This window comes from Photinus pyralis, unplaced genomic scaffold, assembly GCF_008802855.1.
Source record: "Photinus pyralis isolate 1611_PpyrPB1 unplaced genomic scaffold, Ppyr1.3 Ppyr1.4_LG4, whole genome shotgun sequence".
NCBI classification, from domain to species: Eukaryota; Metazoa; Arthropoda; class Insecta; order Coleoptera; family Lampyridae; genus Photinus; species Photinus pyralis.
In genome coordinates, this window is record NW_022170511.1 from 30,502,808 (window position 1) to 30,527,619 (window position 24,812).

Here is a 24,812-nt window from a genome sequence, read left to right on the forward strand (position 1 = left end):
ACTGCCATTACAAGATATACTTACATAGACAACCTGTGGGATTATTACGGACCATGATTTGCGCTTTATAATAAATCGTCCGAAATTGTGATGTTAATTTGGTTTGGGCAGATTTAAACAAATAATTCATCGGTTTTTAAAACAACAGCTGAAAAACACATAAATAAAACTGACACAGGTTCCAATTTACTCCCGCTGGAAATCATAATTCGATACAAAATTATTGGAGTGAATAATTTCTTGTGGGCGGATGATGAAGTAGAAAATTTTCGCCCGAGAAGTAGGTGTCAAAATATAGTTTTGCTGCTTCTTAGCGGCGTCGGAAGTTATGTAAAATACGTGCATGCTTGTCGGCAATAAATTATACAAAATGTAACTTATGTAAAGTTTATTTAGTCGGGCCGACCATTATGTAACGCATCTGTTCAAATCTCGACACGCCACATCATTCTAATCGTCGAGACGTCTTTTTAAAAACCAAGATACTTTTGCCCAAATTGTCTTAAGTTCAACCAGAAACTGATGGAATTACGTGGGATGTCGTGCAAGGCTTCTAAAGCACATTAATTCCTTCTAATGCGGTTTGTAAATTATCGCAACAATGACATTATTTGAGCGAGGCCAAAAGGGTTAACAGCTCAAATAGAATTTAATTCGATAAATCACATAGAGCGCGATGTATCGGTATCAAACCAACAGGAATTGGATTTATTTAGAGGGGGTTACAGGTGGTTGCTCGCAGGATTTCCTTAACGTCTACTTACAACCCAACCGTATATTTACAGCTATCGCTGTTTATATTTATTTAGCTTCATAATGTTTATCAAACAATTAAGTTTGTTGAAGTTACGGGGTTGGATAAAGGAATTAAACACGACCCGCGTTTAGGTAATGTACGAAAAGGTTTGTTGTGTCTAAATCATGCTTCAACAATGTGTACACTTAATTACTGAACTGAGTACTGACAGTTCCCACATTAGTTACCCACTCCCGCATTTTGTTGCGCGTATCACGTTGTGGCATAATGTTTCCCTTTCAAGTGAGGTTCAGTTGTAATAATCCTGAGTACTACTGAACTACGGGGGAGTTTACCGCCTAGAAGCGAATCCGAGGGTAGCAACTACAGTTCTTGTACCAACACTGCAACAGTTTCTGCGTATACGACGCACGGTAGGTACTGTGGCGAAGGCAGAGCGAAGTATAAAACTGTGGTGTAATCGAACGCTTATGAGGGGTGTGTACGGACCTTGTTATAGTACCATTTGGATTGTTGGAATCGTACGGGTAATTTAATTTGCGTGTTTAAAATAATGTTTGTGTGAATTAATGTAAATCGTGTGTTTATTTGAACCCTTTAACGGTCCAGATAGATGTTCCAAGCTCAATTACGATTACTTTTGTTCATCAGTACGCAAAGTTTGTTTCAGATGCGTCTACAAAATTTGTGTAAATAATCCTTTGGGAATTTAAGGAATTTGATCGCGGCCATTATTTGCCTTAGAATTGGAATTTGAAGTCGAGATTGAAAGTTTTCATTGCGCCGGGATTCCGATCTGTCCTGGGAGAATTTAATAAGAGAGCTTTTTAAGGTGTTTTGTGTATTGGTCGGGTCAGCAATATTAATATTCATTATTTCCCGGTTCAAATAAATCGTAAAAGGTGAATTTTAATCAATTAAATCCTACTCCTGGACACGAATCCAATGCAAAAAATCTGCATTTAAAAGTAAGGAGTAGTTTGAATAAGGACTACGATGATAAATTGATAACGAAGGCGGTCAAATGTAAACTATAATTTTCCCTAAAATAATGATGCTATTATTTAAACCAAAAACATTAAAATTTTAATCTTCGCATTCGTGTGGCGAAATTACGTTTGAAAAATATTTTAATTCGTTACAGCGTATATTTTATACTTATCAATGTAAATTTTGATATGTCCTATATTACAATTATGTGACCTAATGGAAGCATAAATTATTATTATTCGACGTCTCTCACTTAACGAAACCAATCAATCAGATTCATACGGAAGCCTGAATACAAGATTTGACTTCTAACGACAGACTCACGAATATAATTGCCTTAGGTAGCTCAGGTAACCACTAATTTATTGAAATCCCTCTAATTTTATGCTAAACTGTATAAGCTACTGGTACTTTTCTTTTTTATGGTTTCTCCCACGTTATATAAATCCGTTCTTAAACAAATTATTTATTATTGTTAAGAAAGAAGATGTAATTATCTTTAATTTAAATATAATATCGTTGTCGTATTAAGTTACCGAAATAAGTTAGTGTTTGTAAATTAAGCTTTACAATTAAGTAATTTATATTACTGTCGAATTTTTAACACAGTGGATGAGAATCCAAAGATTTAGTTCGCATTTTCATTAATTTGGATGGATTTGAGATTAAGCGTAACATTCGCATGCAAAACTGCCGTGCTTTTATGTTAATCTCATTTTTTTCGTATTCGAACAGGTGTTTTATATCATCGATTGACAATTGAATTCAGATCAGATACAGAAAACGAATATTTTATAGCCGGTTTGCTTTCCCGTTACTTCGCGTAGAAATTCGTGCTCTCCTGGTTCGAAGCAGTTCCTCGAGATGGAAGATAATCTAATAATCCCGAAAGGTAATCAGTAAATATTTACATCTCGATAGTCACCCTAATAAAGTCTCATTTTGTATGGAAATTTTTCTCCGCTACGTGCGACGTCTCGATGTATCGAAATCGTTCATGCAAAATAACTGGAAAGATCGTATTCGAAATAGTTGAAAAGTAATTCAATATAATGATATAGTTCCAATTACTGTCAAATCCCATTACCTTCAATTTATTGCTCTCCGTGGAATAAATGAAATTGGATCCTACGGGCAATTGTGCATGTGCTGTTTGTATAAACTGTCACTTCGGGTAATTGTTGTTTACAGGTCGGATTCAGTTGTTAATTGCTCGCTTTTACACGAGAACGTCATTAAGAGGTAGCTAATTTGCAATTCTATAAGTAACGTTTACATGTTACAGGCCCTTATTTAATTTACTTTTTTTTACTTCCGGACTGCAAACAAAAACTTGCAAATTGTAACGACAACTATAAACAATAGAAACCTATCCGTATCTGCAGACATGAAATGTAACAAAAGACATTGCAATAATACTAAACATAACCTTAGGGTCATTAAAAATGTCTTGCATCTCAGAATTTCCATCAGAACGCCGAGACCGAGACTTTATTTTCGAGAGCGCTAATAAGCATCGAGAACACCATGAAATGTTATCGTCTTGTGGAATACAACTTTTTTTTTCTATTGTATTGCAATTTTAAAGACCAAAAAATGAAGAAAAATCAATGATAAATTTAAATTGAACGTGACAAGAAAATACAGAGTTGCGGAAAAACGAGTAGGTGCCTTTAATAACTATTTAGTTGCTATAGAGTTTGTGTATAAATCAATTATTTTTGTTCTTTGCAAAAAATGGATTTGAAAATATCCTAGTTTGGGTTTGCGAATATGTGCGATAGTACAGAAGAGAAACTGATGCCTTCTGATGAGGAGACTTCAGAGGCAATTCGTAAATTATTGCTTGAAGAATATCAACGGCGTGTGTGAAGCGGTACTCATGACTTATTTCTCTAAAAAGTCCAAGAAAGATAAGCCATCAACAATTTGGTCTTATTATTCAATGCTAAAGAGTACGCTGCTGATAAGTGATAAATGAAAATTGTGACATATCAAAGAAAGTAATTTATTGCTCACATAGAATAAAAACAGTCACGTATACCGGTATACCAATCATCGCATTGCAAAATTGGTCGCCTGTGACTAAAAAATCTGTGATATTATATTTTCATCTCTATCTAGCTCATGCGAAGAAAAAGACATAAGATTCGCAGTGGGTGGCTAGTTGCGACTGTTTTGATACTAGACGACGTATAGTAGCTTCGATATTTCTGCCGCAGGTGTCTATTTCCATCCACCCACTACTCTTTTTACCATCAAAGAACCTTTCACGACACCAACCCCATACGAAACAAAATGTATCCCGATTACTTTGAGCTGCTGCAGGTCAGTTCTACACACTACTCAGAACAATCCAATGGAAACTTCATAGGCAAACACACATTTAGTACACAAAACACCTTAAAAAAATCGCCTATTTTTTTTGTGTAGGTATTCTTCTGGGATCTACCCATCTAAAATCTTATTAGGGTTTTCGTTAAGCTTACGATTTGGGGACTAACAGTTTCGGTTTGGTTATGTGGTAGGTGTTGTGGATACGGGTGAAAGTAAAATAAATACAACTTAAATATAATTTATTTTAGAATCAAAAATGAATCTTAAAACACTTGTTAAGAGAAGTCGAGTTCGGTTCAGCGATTCTTAAGATTCATTTTTGATTCTAAAATAAATTATATTTAAGTTGTATTTATTTTACTTTCCCCCGTATCCACAACACCTACCACAATATAAAATAATAATAATAAAATCTGAATAAGAATAAGTACTTTTCGAGTACTTTCCAAATATGCAATAAAATATGAGATGTTCATTCAAGTCCTCGTGTGAGATCTAAGGGACTTCAGCGCATTTTTGTGTGGCAGATTCGCGTTTGAAGTTTTGACTCCACCATCATTAAGATCTCGTCGGGGGTTACCATATTCCCTTTTTTGGTGGATTTCGCTAAAACCACGGCACAAAATAGTACTCAAATTTTGGGTACTTCTGACAGCTCGAGCTTCTATTGGCGACACGAGAAAGAGAGACCGTGATTCGAGCTCTAAGACACTTTGGGGCGCCCAAAGTCGACTACCCCTCGAAGCGTGCCGTGCAAAAGATGGTTCAATCCGCTCCTAGGAAAAAAACAAAATTCCGCCACGCAGGAGTTGTGCGCGTTGACAAAATCTCTCCGGCGACACTTTGAAAACAATAGAAGAAAAACTGTAGAAGAACTGAAAAATTTCCAGGTTAGTATAACACGCTCGGGAATGGCGCCCAGATGTCACCGACCCCCTACATCTGGTAGCCCCGTCCCTAAAGTTGTTAAATACATGGCCCCGATAAGTACATGTACACTCCTCGTCTTTTTACAAGCGGGGCTCGCATTTACTACCAGCCAGCCAGCCAAAGTGAGATTAAAAGCTACCTTCTTACAAATAAATTTGCAAAAATGCGCTAAAAAACGTAAGTTTGATACTCCACTTGATCTAAATCTCCTAAGTAGAAGCAACAAAATGCCACCTTAGATTGGATTTTAAGAGTAATTTTTGAATTATCTAACAGGAGAAAAGATATGGTGCATTGAAACTTTTAAATGCCATCCTGTCTTCATATACAGGGTGTTGCACCACGAACACCGGTTATCTTTATCTAGAAAAGATTCTAATCTTTTAAAAATTGGACAGTAGGTATATAATGTATTATCCATAGAGGAATTCGTCTAAAATATTTGTAAGTTGATGGCATTTCTGGAGTAGGAAATGAAGGGAATGACAACTTACTTATTTTAAATGCAGCACCCTGTATATATTCATTTTTATATTTCTGAGAAGTTTCATAATGAAGTGTTCATGTTTCCCTATATCTAGTGTCACCTGTTTTTTAATTGTCATGAGTTTTTGATGAGTCATTACATTTTTTACACCCTGTAGGTGAAAAATCAACTGTCAATCTGGATTTCGTATAATAAGTAACATTTTATTAGATTACGTGAAATACAAAAAAATGCTATATTGCAACTTAAAACATTGAAATACTAAATAATTGTAATTAAAATGATAAGAAATTAATGTTACATAATCTAACTGGGCGAAGTTACAGTTCTGTGGGGAGGGGGGGGGAGGCACTCCAGACCTGCTCTACCATATAACTCCACCCAAAAATTCAAAAAATAGCACAACGAATGGAATGAAGTACATAAATGATATATTGAGAAGAACAGAGAAAAAGAGAAATAATCAGATGGTTGTATATGTAAATGAGAAAGAAAAAGGAATTCCTTCTTGTGCTTTAATCTACCCCAGAAGTGTTTAACATCAGTCGAAAATGAAACCAGTTGACAATAAGTGTATGGAAACCTGATAAAACTCGTAATGGTATTTTTCCAGTAATATAAAAATGAAATAATATTGGGGGTCCATTTAAAATAAGCAAGTTGTAATCAACTTCCGGCATAACGGCTACCTTGACGCGCATTTGCAAATAGAAAGTAGGCATACGGGACTTTTGATTTGTTGACCGTACTAAGGATCGGTGGTGCTTTGGTACAGAAGTGGTATATTTCCATCAAGATGGCCCCTTTGTCTTTACCAAGTGTCCTAAAAGCTCATAGAGTTGCTAGTCCTAAATTTTTCCATTTCTTCTTCCCGCTATCAAGGTCCTTGGCACTGCTTCATTTATTGGAAACCCTTTAGGTTTTTAAATTTTAAATTCTTCACATTCTTATGATCGTCAGCTTTGTTAGAATGGTTCTCCAAATTTCTTAGTTTCATCAGATCTTCGATTACTTCGAAATGTTCCGATTCTACAGTTTCTTAAGAATTTGATTGTTAAAATTTTTCATTTTTTCGGATTGTTCCGTGTTTCCATTTTCAGATTTTGCGAATTTTGCAATTATTCAGTAGTTTATCTAGGTGTTTTAATGTTTTCGGATGTATGTATCAGGTTCTCCAGATTTCTCAATTTGTTTTCCATTTTTCGACTTCTTTTCGGATCCGTTCGACAGACCTAACAATTCTTCGCATTCGCCTGCTTCTTTAAATTTATTCAATGTTTTGTCATATGCTTCAGATTACCCATATTAACAAAATTTCGTCGAGACAGATTTTTTCCTCACTCTCGTATAAGGGTAGGAATTTTTTTTAATCAGTGTACTTACCAAAAAACCTGTCAAACCGCAAGTAGTTTTCCAAACGATTCATTTTCGGTTTGGAAAAAAAATGCTTATTTTGGTCGTATCTCTTTTAGTTATGATTCATGAGTGAATTTTTGAAAGAATTTTTCACAAAACCGCAGATCCAGACGGTATAACTGAATTCTACTAGACTTTCCATTCTTGATCATCCAGATTCTGTTCATAACACCATAACAATGTCATCATATATGTCACTCAAATGAAGATGGTGGTAATAGAGATAAAAAGATTTTTCTATACACAACCCTGGTACTAAACTGATGCATAGCAAATCAAAAAATAGCATTCGTAGTAGGTACCTATCTTGGACGAATATTCGCACCGCACTTTCACATAAAAATAAACGACTAGAATAAAAAATGAATGAACGATTCCATTCGGTGAAACTGAAGACAACAAATTGGCAAAGTTCAACGTTCCCATACGAAGTTAGATCAAATGGAGCAAAAAATCGCGTCTATTAAACGTATACAAAATTAGCCAGATTCTTTAAAATAGTCACAGCTCACAGGTGTCTTATTTTTAAATTCCGCCATTTAATGAATGATATATTTAATTGGGCGTAACGGCATCGCTTAGAGCAAACATACCGGCCTATAAATATAAAAATTGTTTCGGCCACAATTCATTTTCAATTTTGACAGTATCCAGTGCAGACGCGCTTCCCGGTAATAAATTCCTAAAGAGGACGACACCTCTTCTATACAGAAGCCCCTTAAAAAAACCTCACTTAAAATAAATCATCGTGTGTCTAACCTCATAAAAACAACCGTACTCAACTCGGTCATTACCCGAGAGATTAGTGAACTTAAGGATCACAAATTGTTTAGTTACAAAATCGCCATAAACTACCGCGTTTTTTCCCATTTATCGAACAAAAGGCATATTAAAATGAATTATCTTTAAAAGATCAGGGAGGATACTAACGTTTAATTATTTCAATTACATTTAATTAATGAAAGGATTTCTATAATCATTATTTATGCTTCATCGGACCGGTTTTTTGCGTATAATTATCGTCATTATTTCTGAGATAGGTACTTAATTCAATGGTTTAGTTTGGAAATAGATGCCATTTTTACACTTCCCTGCTTCAAAATTGTTGATGTATCGCAGGAAAACCATTAAATTTAGTTCCCACTCAAAAACGACGAGTATTTTCACAATTCTTTAAATAAATGTATAAATAAATGCGGTCACTCCTCGAATAGTGTGACTAACACCGGCGCGGAAGACCCTAACAGACAGAAAAGCAAAAGTATTTGTAGTATTCATCGACGAGTGTTCTGGATAATGTATGACTAAACTCCTGAAGAATAAAAGTCACGTTTTCGAGGTGTTTAAGGAATACAGCTCGACAATCAGACAGAGAAGAAGGAACGGAAAGGAATATAGAAACAAGATCTTCGATGAGTTACACACAACACAATGGGATTGCAGATATAAGAAATCGTTCACTCGTGAGTCGTGGAGATGGCTTGATGCATGTTGATCTAGTCTGGATTACCTCAATCGTTCTGGGGCGAAACCATCATCAACACGGCCAAGTATACCAGGAATCGATGTCCATCAAGAAGTTTAGAAGGAAAAACACATCATGAACCTTGAAAGTACCAGCCTGACGGAATGCTGGACAAGAGGAAGGCAAAAATCATCGCCAGAGGTTTTGCTCAACGTCCCAGCATGGATGACGAAACCGGTGGCCAGACAGAGTTCAATACGATTGGTTACGTCTCTCGCGGCTCAACATCAGATGGCAATGAAACAGTATGATGTTACGACGACATATCTCAATAAAGTATTGAATTAAGAAACCTATATGGAAGCCCTGGAGATGTTGCGGAGGATTATCGTAACAAAACCAACAGACACCCAAATCAGCAAGAAAGCCAAAGGAATGCTCCAGGCGTCTTCGGTAGGCTTTATGGATTTCATCAATCTGGAAGATCATGGTATGAAAGATTTCAGAAAGACATGAAGAGATTCACTGTCGCCATCTAATTATGATCCGCGTTCTATTTGGGACGATGGGCAGAGATATTCATCCTGAAAGCGTATGTCGATGTTCTCGTGACTATTTCGAATCAGAAGAAGAATACATGGCATTATTTAAAACTGTAAAAGAATCGGTTTACCTACATCGATTTCTTACTACTCGGATTTGAACAAAAAGCCACAGGAATATTGTTCTGTAATAATAATATTGTCGGGGGTTTTTCACAAACTGAAAGAAACACATTGATGTCAAACATAATTTTGTACGAGATATTGTTCAAAGTCCAAAAATCAAATATACAGTGTGCCCCATATCGGGTGGGATTGCATGGGTAACTTTATTATTATTAAAGATAGAGAATTGGTTAAATGCACAATGTTTTGCAGTTTTAGATGCTTATTTAAAATTTCCTTGTGGAAATTCAAAATGTCGAATAGGTTCGACGTAAATTCAAAAAAAACTAAACTGGTCATTTCCTTTAATGTCTTATATCATCGAAAGTATAAGAGATATAAAAAAAGTTTTATATAAAAGTTACTGTCTTTGACACGCTTCATTTAGAATTGATGTTAAAACAAGTTGTAAATCAGCATATGCAAGATTAAAGGGCATTTTTGGTAATACAGGTCAGTATTTTATTAGCGAAGTTTAAAATTATCGATCTCACGAGTAATTTTGGCTGTGTTAAATAATTAATTTTATTTAATTTCAATTGAGGGTACGTCTTTATTTTGTAAAATAAATCAAAGTAAATAATTAAGTTTTTATACTGGTAACGGTAAAATTATAGCACCTCCGAAAACCATATCGAAATGATTTTCTTCAATTATCGATCTCACAAGTAATCGAACTCAAAATAGACTAGAGCCTGCACATCTACACTATAGCAGAAAGCTTTTAGTGAAAATTTGAAGTCTCTAGCTATTGTAGTTGCTGAGATCTCGCCCGGACAGCCGGCCAGCCAGCCATAACGAATATAATAGCGTATTTTTTCAAAAATGCGCTATAAATTCCTGGTGAAGATGAATATTATGTGTGAAACCTTACGTTGAAGATAGGTATAATTCGTGACAGAGTTTAGTGATACAATAAAAATCCAACAAGATATGAAATTCTAATGTGGTATGGAAATGATGTACCACAGACAGAAACCAGCTAAACAGAAAATGATGGGTTACATAAATCGTCTAGCACCTTAAATTGCACAAAATAAAACCGAATGCAGTGACACACAACACACAAAAGTCTTCTTTCGTAGATTTTATTTATGGGCACGATTTCTTAGAGTTCAAAAGGTTCACAACAGCATCATGCATGAAGAACAGAAGAATTGAGCGTTCGCTGGCCTACTATGCGTTGGGTGTTGTTCGCAATACATCATTAATACGTTTAACGTACGTTTTAAAAGTTTAAACTTTACGGCATTTTAATTTCATCGTAAACGTTTTCATTTACGCGCCAAGAAAAATGTTGCAGTGAACATCAATGAATGTTACTGAAGGAAAAGTTATGTTTTTATTTATGATCATAATTGAAATAATTAAATAACCGCAATTCGTCATAACACTCATAACCATACTACGAAAATATTTCATTTTTTATTAATAAAATTGTAAATAAAATCATAAGTAGCAAACTTTAACTTTTTAAAGAGTAGCGATTTTTATTATAAATGCGGCCCATATGAAAAACAAAAGTTGGGTTGGGTTGGGTTCAACAGGATGGTGCACCCCCGCACAATGCCCTATAGGACAAATTTTCCTTTTTTCAGGAAATTTGCACTATTAGGGCGTTGTGGGCGGGTATGGATTTTGTATTTTTTTGTCTATAAGAAATTAGAATGTTGATGTGATTTACTCGAAATTCACAGACATAAAAAGCTGAGAAAAAATTGCTAATGGTTTGTTAAAATGATTTTTTGGTAACCATGAAAATAAATGAACGCACAATAACATTTTTTGCATAGCTATAAAATTACCGGTCAAAAATCCTATGGAAAGTGGTACTTTTTTTCACGATTTTTGCTATGCGTTTCTATGGCGTTTAGTCCTGTGTATGAACAATAACTCAATTTTTGAGTGACAGTAAATCGCGAATGTCAATGATATTCTTAATTATGCGTTACTAAGGAGCACTATGCAAAAAAATTTCGTGTATGCCACGTGTTGAAAGTGTGTTTTTTTATGAATTGGCTTGATTCACTGGGACTTGGCCCTCATTAATCAAACTGTAAATTTATGAAAAAAAGACACTTTCAAAACTAGTTGTACAATAATAAGTATTTTTGAGTTTTTCGGCCATAACTTCGCTATTAGGCTCGCTAGGCACATTACGATTCTCTTCAGGGGAAACTTTTGCTATAATTTTTATTTTCTCACCCTTTACGTTTTTTGGGTCGCTAAACACGAATTTGAAGTTTGCAGGTAAAAGTTTAGCCCGAAACTTTGTTTTTCTTTGCACTTTTTCTCCAAATTGTGACACTTTTCTCAGTTGATATATCACAGAAAGGAAGATGTTCTTTCGACAAGCCCATTCTATTCAAAATTAAAATAGACAAAATTTCTTGTATTTTTCATATTACACTGTTTTGCAAAGCTAACCATTCCTTTGTTTTTCTTTGCACTTTTTCTCCAAATTGTGACACTTTTCTCAGTTGATATATCACAGAAAGGAAGATGTTCTTTCGACAAGCCCATTCTATTCAAAATTAAAATAGACAAAATTTCTTGTATTTTTCATATTACACTGTTTTGCAAAGCTAACCATTCCATCGCTAGAACGCGTCAAAGATAAATAATATATTCCCGGGCCCATCAGTATACCTTAGGTAGGTTCTACATCAATAATAAATAATAGAGGGAAAGTAATTGAAACAAGTTAAAAAGTAATCGTAAACGATTTACATAAAGCGCATTTCCACTTGCATTCATTTCCTATTTGTAAGACGCACCTTTGTTAAGATTGTAAAAATCCGGCCACAAATATGAAAGATAGCGTTGCACATGTGCAATCCATTTTTGACGGGCTACTTCAATTTCAGTCTATAAGAAGAGTTTCATTTCAATGCTTTTCTAAATAAGAAAGTTGGAACTGCGCATGCGCAAACCTAAATTTTGAAACTGGCATTAGCTTTTCCTTTATTCCAAGTGCCTATGTATAAAATTTCATCTAAATGCGTCCATAACTAAAAAAGTTGGCACTGCGCATGCGCAAAACCAAATTTTGAAACTGGCGTTACATTTGCTTTTATTCCAAGTGGCTATTTATCAAATTTCATTTAAATCCCTCCATAAATAAGAAAGTTGGCACTGCGCATGCGCAAAACCAAATTTTGAATTTGGCGATAAATTTGCTTTTATTCCAAGTTCCATTTAAATACTTTTATAATTAAAAAAGTTTGCAATTCGGTTTATAAATGGTCGAGATGCGAAAAGGGCACTGTGAATTTTGCATCGATTCGATTCAACTTTTGGCATTGCATATTATATGGCTAAAGCTATGCCCATATTGAATTTCATGCAATTCAGTTCATAACTAACGGAGATGTAAAAGCGATCGGACATTTCTAAACAAAGTTATCGTTCACACGGACAGATAGAGGGACAGACAGACAAAGGAACAGCCTACTTGGTTAAAATATAAAAACCGTTGATATAACTGGTAACTTATTTTCAATCTTATCTCTTATGCTACGACATTCAAGGAAATGACCGTTTTAGTTTTTTTGAAATTACTGAAGAATGTTAAGACTGAATAGTACATTCATATGCAGATATTGCTTTCAATATTTTCTTTAGTATTTTTTAGTAGGTACACTGGCAAAAAAAACGCATCTAATTCCTTCAAAGGATTAACCAAATAAACCTACTAACTTTAAGAAAGGTAAACAAAAACAACCACCCTTTTAAAGATATTAGTCAATTGGCACAAGTTGTGCGTTTTTGATCTAGACACAGGGCACCGAAATTTAAAAGATTATGTGAATTTGCAATAGATGTCATTGGGGTTGCAGGGCCGCTTCGCAATAGGTATCCCTATTGAATGGTAAATTAGATCGATTAACCTTAGAGCGTTTTTATAGGACAAAACTGAAATCGCCTCCGTACTGTGGAAGGGCATCTGAATAAAGCGAAACCTTGTAATACCCGTAAAGTTAGTTAAGCATGGCCAGATTAATTGCAGATTGGCCAGCCAAGGTGGAGAGTTTCGTAAATTTAAATTGCAAATTATCACATTTCTGTTTATGACTATCGATTAATGCAGAAAGCAAAATAATTTTTTTTGTTAGTTTATAAACTCAAGGATCTTTAACCGCAGTGTTTCACGTAATCGCCATTATTAATGCTTATCAGTGTAACAACATACAACGGCATGCTTTTTGTTTTAATCGTTTCCCATTTCGTACATAATCCGTACCATTAACTTACACAATGCGCCATTTTATTATGTCAAGGTTGACACTTGTTTACGGCATCGTTCCACATATTAATTAACCTGCCGCTGTGTAGAGCATCGATTCTCAGCGTGCTCCAAAAAAATAAAACTCGACGAGTTTTCACCCACTTTCGAAGGGGAGGCAGGCGGCTACTCCAATTTACACGCACCAAACTGGAACACGGCGACGCGACGATGTTAATAATTTCGAAATTACGCAAGGTCCGCGTTGTTTACGAGTCGCTTTTAATGAGATTAATATCTTCATTAAAATTATATGGAGGAGTGTACTTTGAGTTTAAATGAAAGCATAATTTACGCAATTTTTTCGCATATTGCTTTATGGTGCTAACTTGGAAAGTATCCAAGGAGAAATTATTTCCGCATTTCCTATCGTCTGTAGGTGGAGTCGAGATAAAGTGGCAAAGCCGCAGGCCGCAGGGTGTGAAAGTACAAAGTTCTCTAATATTAATAATAATTCTTATGATACCTTCACTGTTCATCTCTTCCCACACTGATATGCCTTAATTTATATAAATAACAATATTTATCTACAAATCAATATCTCCTTTGTATTCTGATGATAAACCTGCTATAGCTTCTTTATATTCAAAAGCTTTTGGCGACTGTTCCGCCGTATACAACTTTTTAATTAATGTTACTTCCACCGCGTTTAAATAAACCAGCAAAACTGGCTGTGTACAAGCGAATTATCTAAGTACACTCATTTTTTTATTCCCAGAAATGATGTTTAAAAGCACTTTATTTAAAAACAACGATACGTAGTCCCAAATACATAACAAAGGAAAAAGGCTTACATCGATTTTGATGAAAAAAAATCATATCCCGGTAACGAAGCATTTGCGGACCCAAGTTTACAAGACATTCTCGACCCGAATTAATCCACACGTAGTAAAATTTTGACCCTTTTCTCGCGGGAAGGTAGATAGCAGACGCACTATCCCTTCGGAAAACTCGGCAACATTTTTGTACTTTTCAAAAAAAAATTGAGACGAAAATTGGAGTTGTCGAAAAATGCAGTGTCCTAAAGAAATTAATTGCAAAGAAGAGCACACGAAAGGGATGCAAACGGGCTGCGAATTCAGCGATTTTGGCCTTTGAATACTTTTTAAAAGATTGTTAAACAATTTTTGCATCATCGACGGAAAGTGCGCCAAGGCCCAAACAAAATCGCAAAGGGAAAAAGTGGAAAATGTGTGAGTCCTGTGTTAAGAAAAGACTAGCTATGGTTTGGGGTTGCGTATCATATGGCGAAAGCTTATGCTCATTTTGAATTTCATGCAATTCGGTTCGTAACTAACGGAGATGTCAAAAGGGCCTTGGCTATTTTTTTTTACGTACGTTGCCAATTCACGAACTCCGATCTACAAATTTGATAAAGAATCCACCTGGAAAATTTAATCGTAGTCGTTCCATATCGTGCTATCGCACAGACAGACTGACCGACTTGCGGGAAATCGACTATTCTCTCTTCATGCTGAGATAGTGAAACACTTTCGTCTTTAAATGCAAATTTTGTATTAAATTATTCGAAAGACTTTCTTTTTATATGTACAACCATCAAAAATTATACTAGGTTTTATTACAAAAATCGGGAAAAAAAGTGTCTAAGTTAAAAAACTAAAATTTGAAATTTTGACAGTGTACATTAGGATGTAAAACTGTCAAAAACGTTTTTTTTATATCTGGTTTGAGAGCTAGGAAGCTGTTCTGTCAAGAATTTGATACCTGGTTTGTGTATTTTCAGCAGAGTTGGACTGGGTCACTGGGTCAACTGGGTCACCTGGGTCACTAAATTAAACTGGGTCGCTGGGTCACGTCATACTCTTTTCAGTTAGACCCAGTTTGACCCAGTGACCCAGTTTGGCCCAGTGACCCAACTTGACCCAGTGACCCAGTTTGACCCAGTGACCCAGCGAAATTTCACCCGGGGACCCAATTCGACCCAGTCACCTAGTTTGATCGAATAACGCAGTTAAGTCAGTGCCCTCGGTTCAAGTGTACAGATTATGAAATAAATGAAATGCTGGTTTGTTGAAAATTAGTATTAGAATAATGTTATTTCTTTGCTTCAGGGCTTACCAGTTTGCTTACAGGTGTTCATTCACATTTAATTTTTTCTACTAGTTAGCTTAATAATAAATCTTTTCTTAAATACTTTCATTGAACCTACAAACTATAAACAAATGCATTTGATTTTTTTAGGTATTAGTTCTCTTGAATGAAATTGGGCTAATGTTCGAATATTATTGAGGGAGTTTTTTTTTATTAAAAGTTACTTGAAATTGTTTTGGATGATCCTACAATAATTTAATTACTGGGCCACCGGGTCAAGACTGGTCACTGAGTAAAGCTGGGTCAAGATGGGTCACTGGGTCAAGCTAGGTCACCGGGTCAAGCTGGGTCACTGGGTCAAACTGGGTCACTGGGTCACTCTATGCTTGACCCAGTCCAACTCTGATTTTCAGACAGCCTGAACTTGAGCATAAAATTAAACTCAATAATTTTTACGTTCTGAAACAACTTTGAAATATCTTCCTAAATTATAATTTTAAAAATCTTTCTGTATTTCTCTCCATGAATTATCTTTTTTAATCAGTCGTGTGTGTATTTTGAGACAGCGGGAACTGTATAAAATTAAACCTTTTGAATGGAAGCTGCCGATTTTCCTCCGCCTATAGATTTCCGATTGAAAAGTAACGGCAATTTGTAATTATATCCCAATTATCAGCAAAGAGTTATGGTCCAAAGTTGAATGAATTTTTGACCAATAAATGATTGTTGACTTAACCATAAATTCGTTTAAAAATAGCAATATTGTATCTGAAACGTGCAACAGTTTAGCTCATCGTTGGGCAAACAGATATGCTTTAAAATAGAAATAAATAAATAAATTATTAAATAAATATGATAACGGAAGTGTTATAATGGAAGTAAAAGCGGAAACAGATCACTACTCTATATCCCATAACACGTTTACTAAATGGTGCATTCTATCTGTTTTTTCTTAACCTACTAACAAGTTGATAATAATGTCATTTTTATGTTTGAAATTGTCATAATCCTAAATCAATTTACAAAAAAAAATGGTAAATTTGATAGAGTAATGTTAATATTTCATCAATTCCAAAAAAATCACTAGGCTGGCCTTCTTTATTTTCGTATATAAAAAGTCTGGTTGGAGAACAAATTCTCTAGAAGCACCGCTGGAAAGTACTAATAGAATCCTACAAAATCTATTAAAGCACTTTGGACAATTTCCTAGACCCATTTCAGAATTTTCAAGAGCATTCCTGAGCTTTCCAGGCTCTGGATATGCCCTAGAGCGCGCCGGAAAACATCTAGAAACAGAATTTTCAAGATCATTCCTGAGCTTTCCAGGCTCTGGAGATGCCCTAGAGCGCACCGGAAAATATCTAGAAAACTTTTCCAAAGAGCATTCTAGATCACTCCTAGATCTAGGATCACTCTGCCAATCCAGAGAAGACCTCCAAATCTCAAGAATGGAAAAAGCTCTAGAAGACCTTGAACATATAAAACGCTATAAAAAAACCAGAAAACACTGAAAGGGACGTAGAAAGTCAATACGCATACTAATTACCAACTGACAACACCTGTCTCTTTGTTAAAGGACATTTAGCGATTGTTCAACAGATCTTAGCATATTTAATACCTCTAAACTACTTGACAACGGGTCAGTGTCGACTGACAGATGATAAGCGTCAATGCACAAATACTACGTGTCAATTAACGGTACACGTATCATTCGCTAGCGATATCAAAATTCCGTTTCTGAAAAAATATTTGTTCTGTATGAATTTGTAAAGAAGAATAGAATGCCCTTAAGAAGCTCGTCTACAAGTCGAGCGGTGACATTTTGATAATGTCTCCACTTCAATTTATTTTACAATTAAATTAAATGTTCAATATGAAACTATGGTGTACTTGCTTTATTGTAGGGTGTAATGGAGAAATTATCAAAATTTTACAACGTCAAAAAATAAAAATAAAATCCCTTAACGACTTTCCCCTATTGGGAACATGGTTGCCTATAGTTCCATTGTACAATTCATTAAAGGCTAAGAAAAACTCTGTTAATTTATTGATTGACCTTGTTTCCATTAGATTTCAGTTTGTCAAATGCAGGAAAACACAGAGGTATTTTATTCATTTAAATTGCAACGTGATGATCGTTTATTAATCCTATAGTTAGATGAAATCTACATCAATTTAAACTATACCTTCTTCTTGGTCAGACGGAACTTCGGCAATATATCTTACAAATATTTAATCAGAAAAAGCATTGAAAGTTTTTATGTGTTATATAAGTAGGTACTCTAAAACAGTAGATATCCACGCCAATGGATCTACACAACTTCCTTTAATGCATTATACAGTGGAACAATCAACTTATAAACGTCTATGAGCTTATAAAGACTTCGCTCATTCATTGGGACTCTAGAGGGTGGGTCCAACGGCGCGCATGGTTACTAGCTTTATACCTTATTCATAGCACATATTTAGATGAACAATAAACTTAGTGGGAAGTGACAATACTTTCCCCCGATCCCTTTTTAGATGAGTTTATAGTTATCGTCTGTTTGTGCATGATCGAGTTGACAGTTCTCAATTTTCTGGATACTTACATTAAGTTTCAATTACCTATATTAAAATCATTCACTTTGTCCGTGAACGTAAGTTTTATATTGATCAAGAAAAAGTCAAGTACACTTAATAAACTAATAAGTAGATTAAAATCTTACCGGACAAACGATTAAGATAAACTGGGCATGTATGGACTCACCTGAAAAAAAATAACAAGAATTAATTATTATTCCACTCATACAATTATTTACTTGTTCGAATAAATTGTGAATTAATTTCAATTAGGGTTTGTGCATTTGGCATCTCGCTAAATCGTAAAACATTATCCATCAAGTACTAATTGTCGACGTTCATTTATTACTATAACCACTTCATCAGATACTGGTAAGCATCGCATATAAATAAACAAAGGATTTAGGTCGGAGAAAATTAACTTGTAAAAGGTTATCTATTGCGTGAAATACCTTTTAGGGATGGGCCGTAATGTTCTATTTATCACACTTTAACCTCTCACTTCCTTTCGTCATTTGTGTTCATTGGAGAACTAACAGGTGTACCTCAATATTTAATTATAATAAATGTTCTTTTTATTATTTAAGACTTTCCGTAATATTTTAGCAAGAATAACTTGAAATGAATTTACAGAAGTAGTTTGTAGACAGTATTCAAAAAAGGGCTACAGTACCAGAGCCCAGAAAAAAACAGTTATAAAGTATGGTCGATTAACGAAGTAAGGGAGAAAAATGATAATAATATACCTACTTAAAAAAAGTCATAAAGAATAAAAAAATTTTTGACATAAACCTTCCGAAAAAAAAACCAAATTACTTATTTAAAGAAATCCTCGCGTACACAATGTCGTGTGCGTTGGTTTTTGATAGTGTACCTACCCTTATTTTGATGGGCCACTTCTACCACTGATTAGTAGTGAGCTCCTAAAAATCTAAAGGTATCGACCAATCGCAAATTAATGTTTTTCGCTTCACAAGTTTGCGTAGCTTTTCTCTTCAATAAAAATTCCTCGAAGATCTCCATTTCGCGCTAAACGAACCCGTACACTAATAATTATTATATTAATGATAAATAAACGAAGGTTGCTAATCCAGTTTTATGCACTACTCCGATGCGTTGTTTAATAATATTCACTCGCCTTTATTAACGTAATTACCGGAGATAAAATTGCACCTGCAATTCACGTTTTTTTGTAGGACGATCATTCCGATCGATTTTTGCGAAGATCGACGCAGGGTAAGATTTACACAAGACCAAAATGCCACCGTTACGGAATATCTCTTTAATTGGTTAATTGCGTCACTTTTTTCTCTCAAATTCTTGAAAAATACCTACTTATGTACGTAATGACCCTCATTATGTAACATAAGATGTGATATATGTTGAAGTGTGCAGCTGTTCGAGTTCGAACGGAATTTTCTTTATTTATCTGGTGCATCTACATATGTTTACATTTTTTACGTCTTTTGTACTGGAAAAGTTTAAGGCGTTATGGTCGTGCCAGTGCTGCAATAAAAATTCCCAATAAATTTTGAATATTTCATGTGAAGTCTGCAAGTTTAACAAACAATGTACAATTTTGTTTCGAAAAATGCGCGAACATTGTTTAAAGTTTATATGTAAGAATAATACCGATCCATTTTATCTTAAACTAAAATATGGTAATTAAAGGAAACGCGGAAACCAATTTCATACTTTAAGGCTAAATGCAACACTTCATTACAAAACGTTTCAGTACCTTTGAACGGCCATGCTACACTTTATATGCAGAACTTTAAAATCCTACCAAAAATATTAACACCGTCCTCAACGACGGTTAAAAAAGGGCTTTAACGGTAGACTGTATTCTTTCTGCCTGAAACACCATTAAAGAAACTTTTACAACCCTTTAAAAATGTATCATCCAACGTCCTATTTAAAAAAATTAAGCAAGTCTAATCCAGATTGTAAAAAATGGCAACATGACAATATCTATAATTCTATACTCTATAGATTTATTATTATTATTAATTTCCATCCAAAACCTTATTAAAGAAATATCTAAACACATTTTTATTAACATCTGACATGAAAACTCTATTTGGGACGCACTCGGGGTTCGATTAAACACGCACAGTTTACATGACAATGAAAAAAATTGATTCCGCCAGACATGAAAAATAAAACTAAACAAGACGCTGATAGAAGCAGAAGCTTTTGGAGCCTGTTTTTTACACATACCCCGCACGCCGCCGTTTCACAAAAATTAAATTTAAAAAATCTTAATTACTTATTTGCGATTTGCGATATTCAAACGCACTGAAACTGATCTTCTCTTTCCTATTAATCTGAACTTGATGGCAAACTGGCTTATTGAATTAGATTCTATGGCCTTTCGGATAGTATAGCACTTGTAATAAATGAAATACCTTGTCAAAAGGCTTCACTATGAACAAGTTCTTGGTTGCCGCAACACTCGTACTATTTTTCTGAATACGGACAAAACTTTCCACGAACCTTTACTACATAACTTTGTTCGCCCGCCAAAAATTCCTGTTTTGGTCCTCTCTGTCTATCAATTTGAAAGGAACGCTGTTGAGGAAGCTCTTGTTTTCGTCACCAGACTAGATCGTCCTTCTGCGATTTTATTTAATACGCTCTAACTTTCCACACTATTGACATATAAGAAGTGCAAATACTCCACTAGTCTGGTCACAAACACTGTTTCGGATAGCCCATTTGTTCTATTACCTACGTTGGATTAAATTTGCATCCATATCAGGGTTGGTAATGTCCCAAAAGCGTGTAGACACATCAAAAATGTTTTAAAAAAATTTTAAACGTTTCAGAAATGTTCAGAAAATGTGTAGAAGTTTTAAAAACTGATCAAAAATGTGTAAGAAAGTGTTTCCCAATGATTTCAATTTAATTCTTTCCCTTTGGCTTACGACAGTACATTGGACGTGTCATACATAAAAAAAAACATAGACATGATTAGGAAATTTCAGAAAATGCTTCATAAGTAATATAAAAATGCAAATCAGTGCGAAGATAATTTTTGACACGATTCAAAATTTTCAAAACGTGTAGGAATTTTGGATTTTTTAAATTAAACATAGCCAGACTCTTCAGGATATTTGACGTTTTACTTTAAAAAAGTGAGTAGACAATTTGGAAATTGGAAATGTATAAAAATATTTCAAATGAAGCATATTGAAAATGTGTAGAAAATTTGGAAATGTTTAAGAAATTGTAGAAATTTTACTACAATTTTCTTGTTGAAGTTTTGCAATTTGTGTAAGAAACTTTGTAAGATATTTAAAAAATGTCTCAGAAATCTTGAAAAAATGCAGAAAGTTCGAAAATCTTTCTAGAATGTTTAAAGAATTTTGGAAATGCTTCAGAAAATACTTTCGAATTATTGGAAACGTTTCATAAACATTAGTAATTTATAACATTTTGAAAATGTTTCAAAAAATTTGAGAAAGGTATAAAACGATATTTTAGAAAAGTTTAGAAGTTTAGGAAAATTTGGAAATGTTTCAGAAATGTGTAGTGCCTACGTTTTAGAGATGTATCAAAACTGTGTAGAAGTTTGAACCTACTTCCCAAATTAAGCAATTATAGAAGTATATCAAAAATGTTGGAAAAGTCCAGGAAAATGTCTCTGGAATATTTAAAGTATTTTGAAAATGCGTCAGGAAATGTTTCGGAAATATTGGAAATTTATAAACATTTATAGACAATTAAGAAATATTACGGAGCGAGGGAAATGCTCCAGAATGTGTCTTAAGGTGTGGACATGATCGAAACTGTGTAGCAATTTTCAAAATATTTAAAATGTTTCAGAAATCAAAAATCAAAGAAAATTGGAAGATTTTCAGGAATTCTTTAAGAATTTTGGAAATGTATCAGAAAAGTGTAGACAATTATAGGAAGGTGTAGGTGTAGGTGTATGTTGGATATGTTAAAAAAAAAGAAATATTCCAATGATGGAAACACGAACGAAATCTGTCTCAAGTGTGGGGAAATGTGTAGAAAATTTTGGAAATGTATCAAAAATGTGTCGAAATTTTCGGAATGCTTTCCAAATTACGCAAAATTTGTAAAAAAATTATATGGTTTCATACGGTATGTTTCAATGTCTTTTACCCACACTAGTTTTTCCCAGGAAAGTGGAAAAACGTATTACTGTTGTAGTTAATGCGCGTGTGGAAAAAAAAACGATGACTTTTTAATTTACCGATCGATATCGATGTAAATTTAATAACAGGGCTAACCAAAACGGGGGTGCAATTGCTATGTACAAACTAGTTTTTCCGTAGCAACTGACAAACAGGTTCCCTATGGATCGCCTTTCCTTGGCCCACCGTTGCTCTGGGGAGGAGAGTAGCACAAACGAAGCACAATCGATCCGATTCCAATGGTTTTTTCAAAAATAGCAGCAATGGGGAGGTGCTGGAAAAATGAACCTGCTTTTCACTTCTCTCATCTATTAAACCTTCAAAAACCTCTGAACAGTCTATACATCTTCATCGAGCTCGATCTCCTAATCTACGGAACTAATGCGTTTTAACGTTTTCTCGATCAAATACACCTTCTTATTGGAGAACTTACATGTGTAGAATACAAAATGTTATTCACAACCACGTCCTCGGATTCTGTGCCAGAAAGGAGCATTAGAAATTCAACAAAAAAGAGGGCCAAATTCAGGATAGAACCTTAAATGATCTTATTCGACCCTTAACCAGCAAAAAACGCAATCCTCGGTCGCATTAATACAATCACGAGCGCGACGTTAAAACAAGTAGCAATTATTTCAAGAAAACTGCGAAAAGAGAACTAATTTACGCAAACTTATTAATAATCAAAACACCCTAAGGGTAGTGTTTTTATGTGTAGTTAAAGCTGTAACCTTCGTTTTCTTACAATTAAATTTACGAGTATTTTACTGCTTCATCAGCGAGCTTGTTAAGTAAAAATAAAGCTGTAAAAATAAAAATAAAAGTCGATTTTAATTACTGGCATATACACAGTGTAAAGTACAAAATAACCAACACGTTATTCTCTTGTTTTTTTGCATTTGAATTGAAATTCAGATTGGGCTTCTGACATCTTCATAAATAAAAGGAAAGATTTCAGTATGAAATTAATCTTAGTTAAACAATAAGTTTCTCGGTGCTTGTAACTAAAGTCATTTAACTTTGCTATTTCAATTGTCGTTTTAAAGTTTGAGCGGATTAACTACGCGGCAGATAATTAAAAATATTGCTCCAGTTCCAGAAGCTGTCAAGGTACCTAATACGGTGATCGAGTTCAAATTGTAATTTAATTTGTGGTTTTCATCGAAATTAACTTTAATTACGTTTTCATCGCTCAATTGCGTGGCGCAGTTTACATTAAATCGGCGGCGGCGGTTTCAGTTTATTTTCGTCCAAACGCCGCGGGTTTCGGCTTTAAAGTCACTTTTATTGGCGACTTTCGGTTTATTTAACTAACACACAACGGCGCGCGGTTGTAAAAAAAGAAAGCAATTTTATTAGCTTTCTATAAAAAAAATGTAGGTTAAACAAGTATAAAAATTGCGTGAAAGCGGGAATACTTTTATGGCGGCCTTTGTGAATGGCAATAATCTATAAATTTATGAATACGTGCGCATTTATGAGCTCTGGGGGAAGGTTTGTAATCAACTGGTGATTTGTAGGGACCAAACTACTATAAATGTTCCGACATCGCGTAAGTTTGGGACGCTTTATTTATTCCCCTATAAAAAAGAAACAAGATCGTACGCGCCAATCTCGAAAGGAAAAATGAATGCGACATCATACAAAAGTTTTATAAGTTCGCTTAAATGGAGCTTTGGATCTCGGTTTATAAAGTGCCACAAATATTACAGAGCTGAGAGCTTATTTTATTTATGTTGGATGCGTGCCTCTGCTTTCATTACAGGACACTTATTCAAATTTGACATTTTGTCACATAATGGTAATATTTGATTAGTTTTCGAGTTCATTTCCTATTGTTGCGTGTTCAACTGTTGGTTTAGTTTAGTGTTATTATATAAACTCCCGCCAACGAACGTTGGAAATGATTTGTGTAATGGAAATAATTCGCTGAGCCTTACATGAATGTTATGTAGCAACTTTATGAACAGCGAAATGGCAACGGTCTGGGAAAACAAGCGCAACTTACAAAGCGAAATTAGAAGATGCGAATTGATATGTAGGTATAGGTCATATATCTAGGTGTTTATTGTATGGAGATGTGTGCGGCAAGGGCCCAGTTGAAGTACCTATCAGTGCCAGCAAGAGGAGGTGTTGGAAACGGTTGTGCGACGAACTTGACATAGACATCTGGGGAAGGCGTACCAGATACTGGTAAGATTAGGGCAAGAGCGCCCATGGTGAGATGGAATAACGCAAATTTCGACGCTACGATAAAGGAACTTTTTCCTATCCACCGCCGTTTGAGGCCACTTGGTGGTGAGCAACTCTTGGTTGGCAGGAACCGAACAGCTAGTGAAGGTTGAGAAAATAGTAGCTGCTGTCAAGGAACTGTCGGAAAATAAAGCATCGGGCCCGGACAACATCCCTGCGGTACACAAGCGACATGGACGGGGTCGAGATAATCGCTTCTGCCGGTGACCAGACGCTGACAGGAAATTGGTTTCGGTAATTATCAAGCTAGAAGAAGTGGCGAACCGGGCAAATAGCTGAATATGTCTGGTGCCGGAAAAGACGAATGTAGCATCTTAAATTTAAGTTTGATCGAGCATGTCAAAATGACCTGTGGCATGGAAAAGTTTAATGGCGACCAACCGCATTCTGCCGAATGTCTCAAAGCAT

General features: G+C 34.9%; 1 protein-coding gene across 1 annotated transcript in view; it reads right to left on the reverse strand.

The window, feature by feature from the left end:
• Positions 1–18,230, reverse strand: part of LOC116169645 (titin-like) — a 250,194-nt gene extending 231,964 nt beyond the window's left edge. The window contains exon 1 of the mRNA XM_031485785.1: positions 18,135–18,230. Coding sequence (XP_031341645.1) covers positions 18,135–18,215 — 81 coding nt within the window. The 5' untranslated portion in view covers positions 18,216–18,230. The remainder of the gene's footprint in view (positions 1–18,134) is intronic.
• Between the last annotated feature and the right edge of the window lie 6,582 nt (positions 18,231–24,812).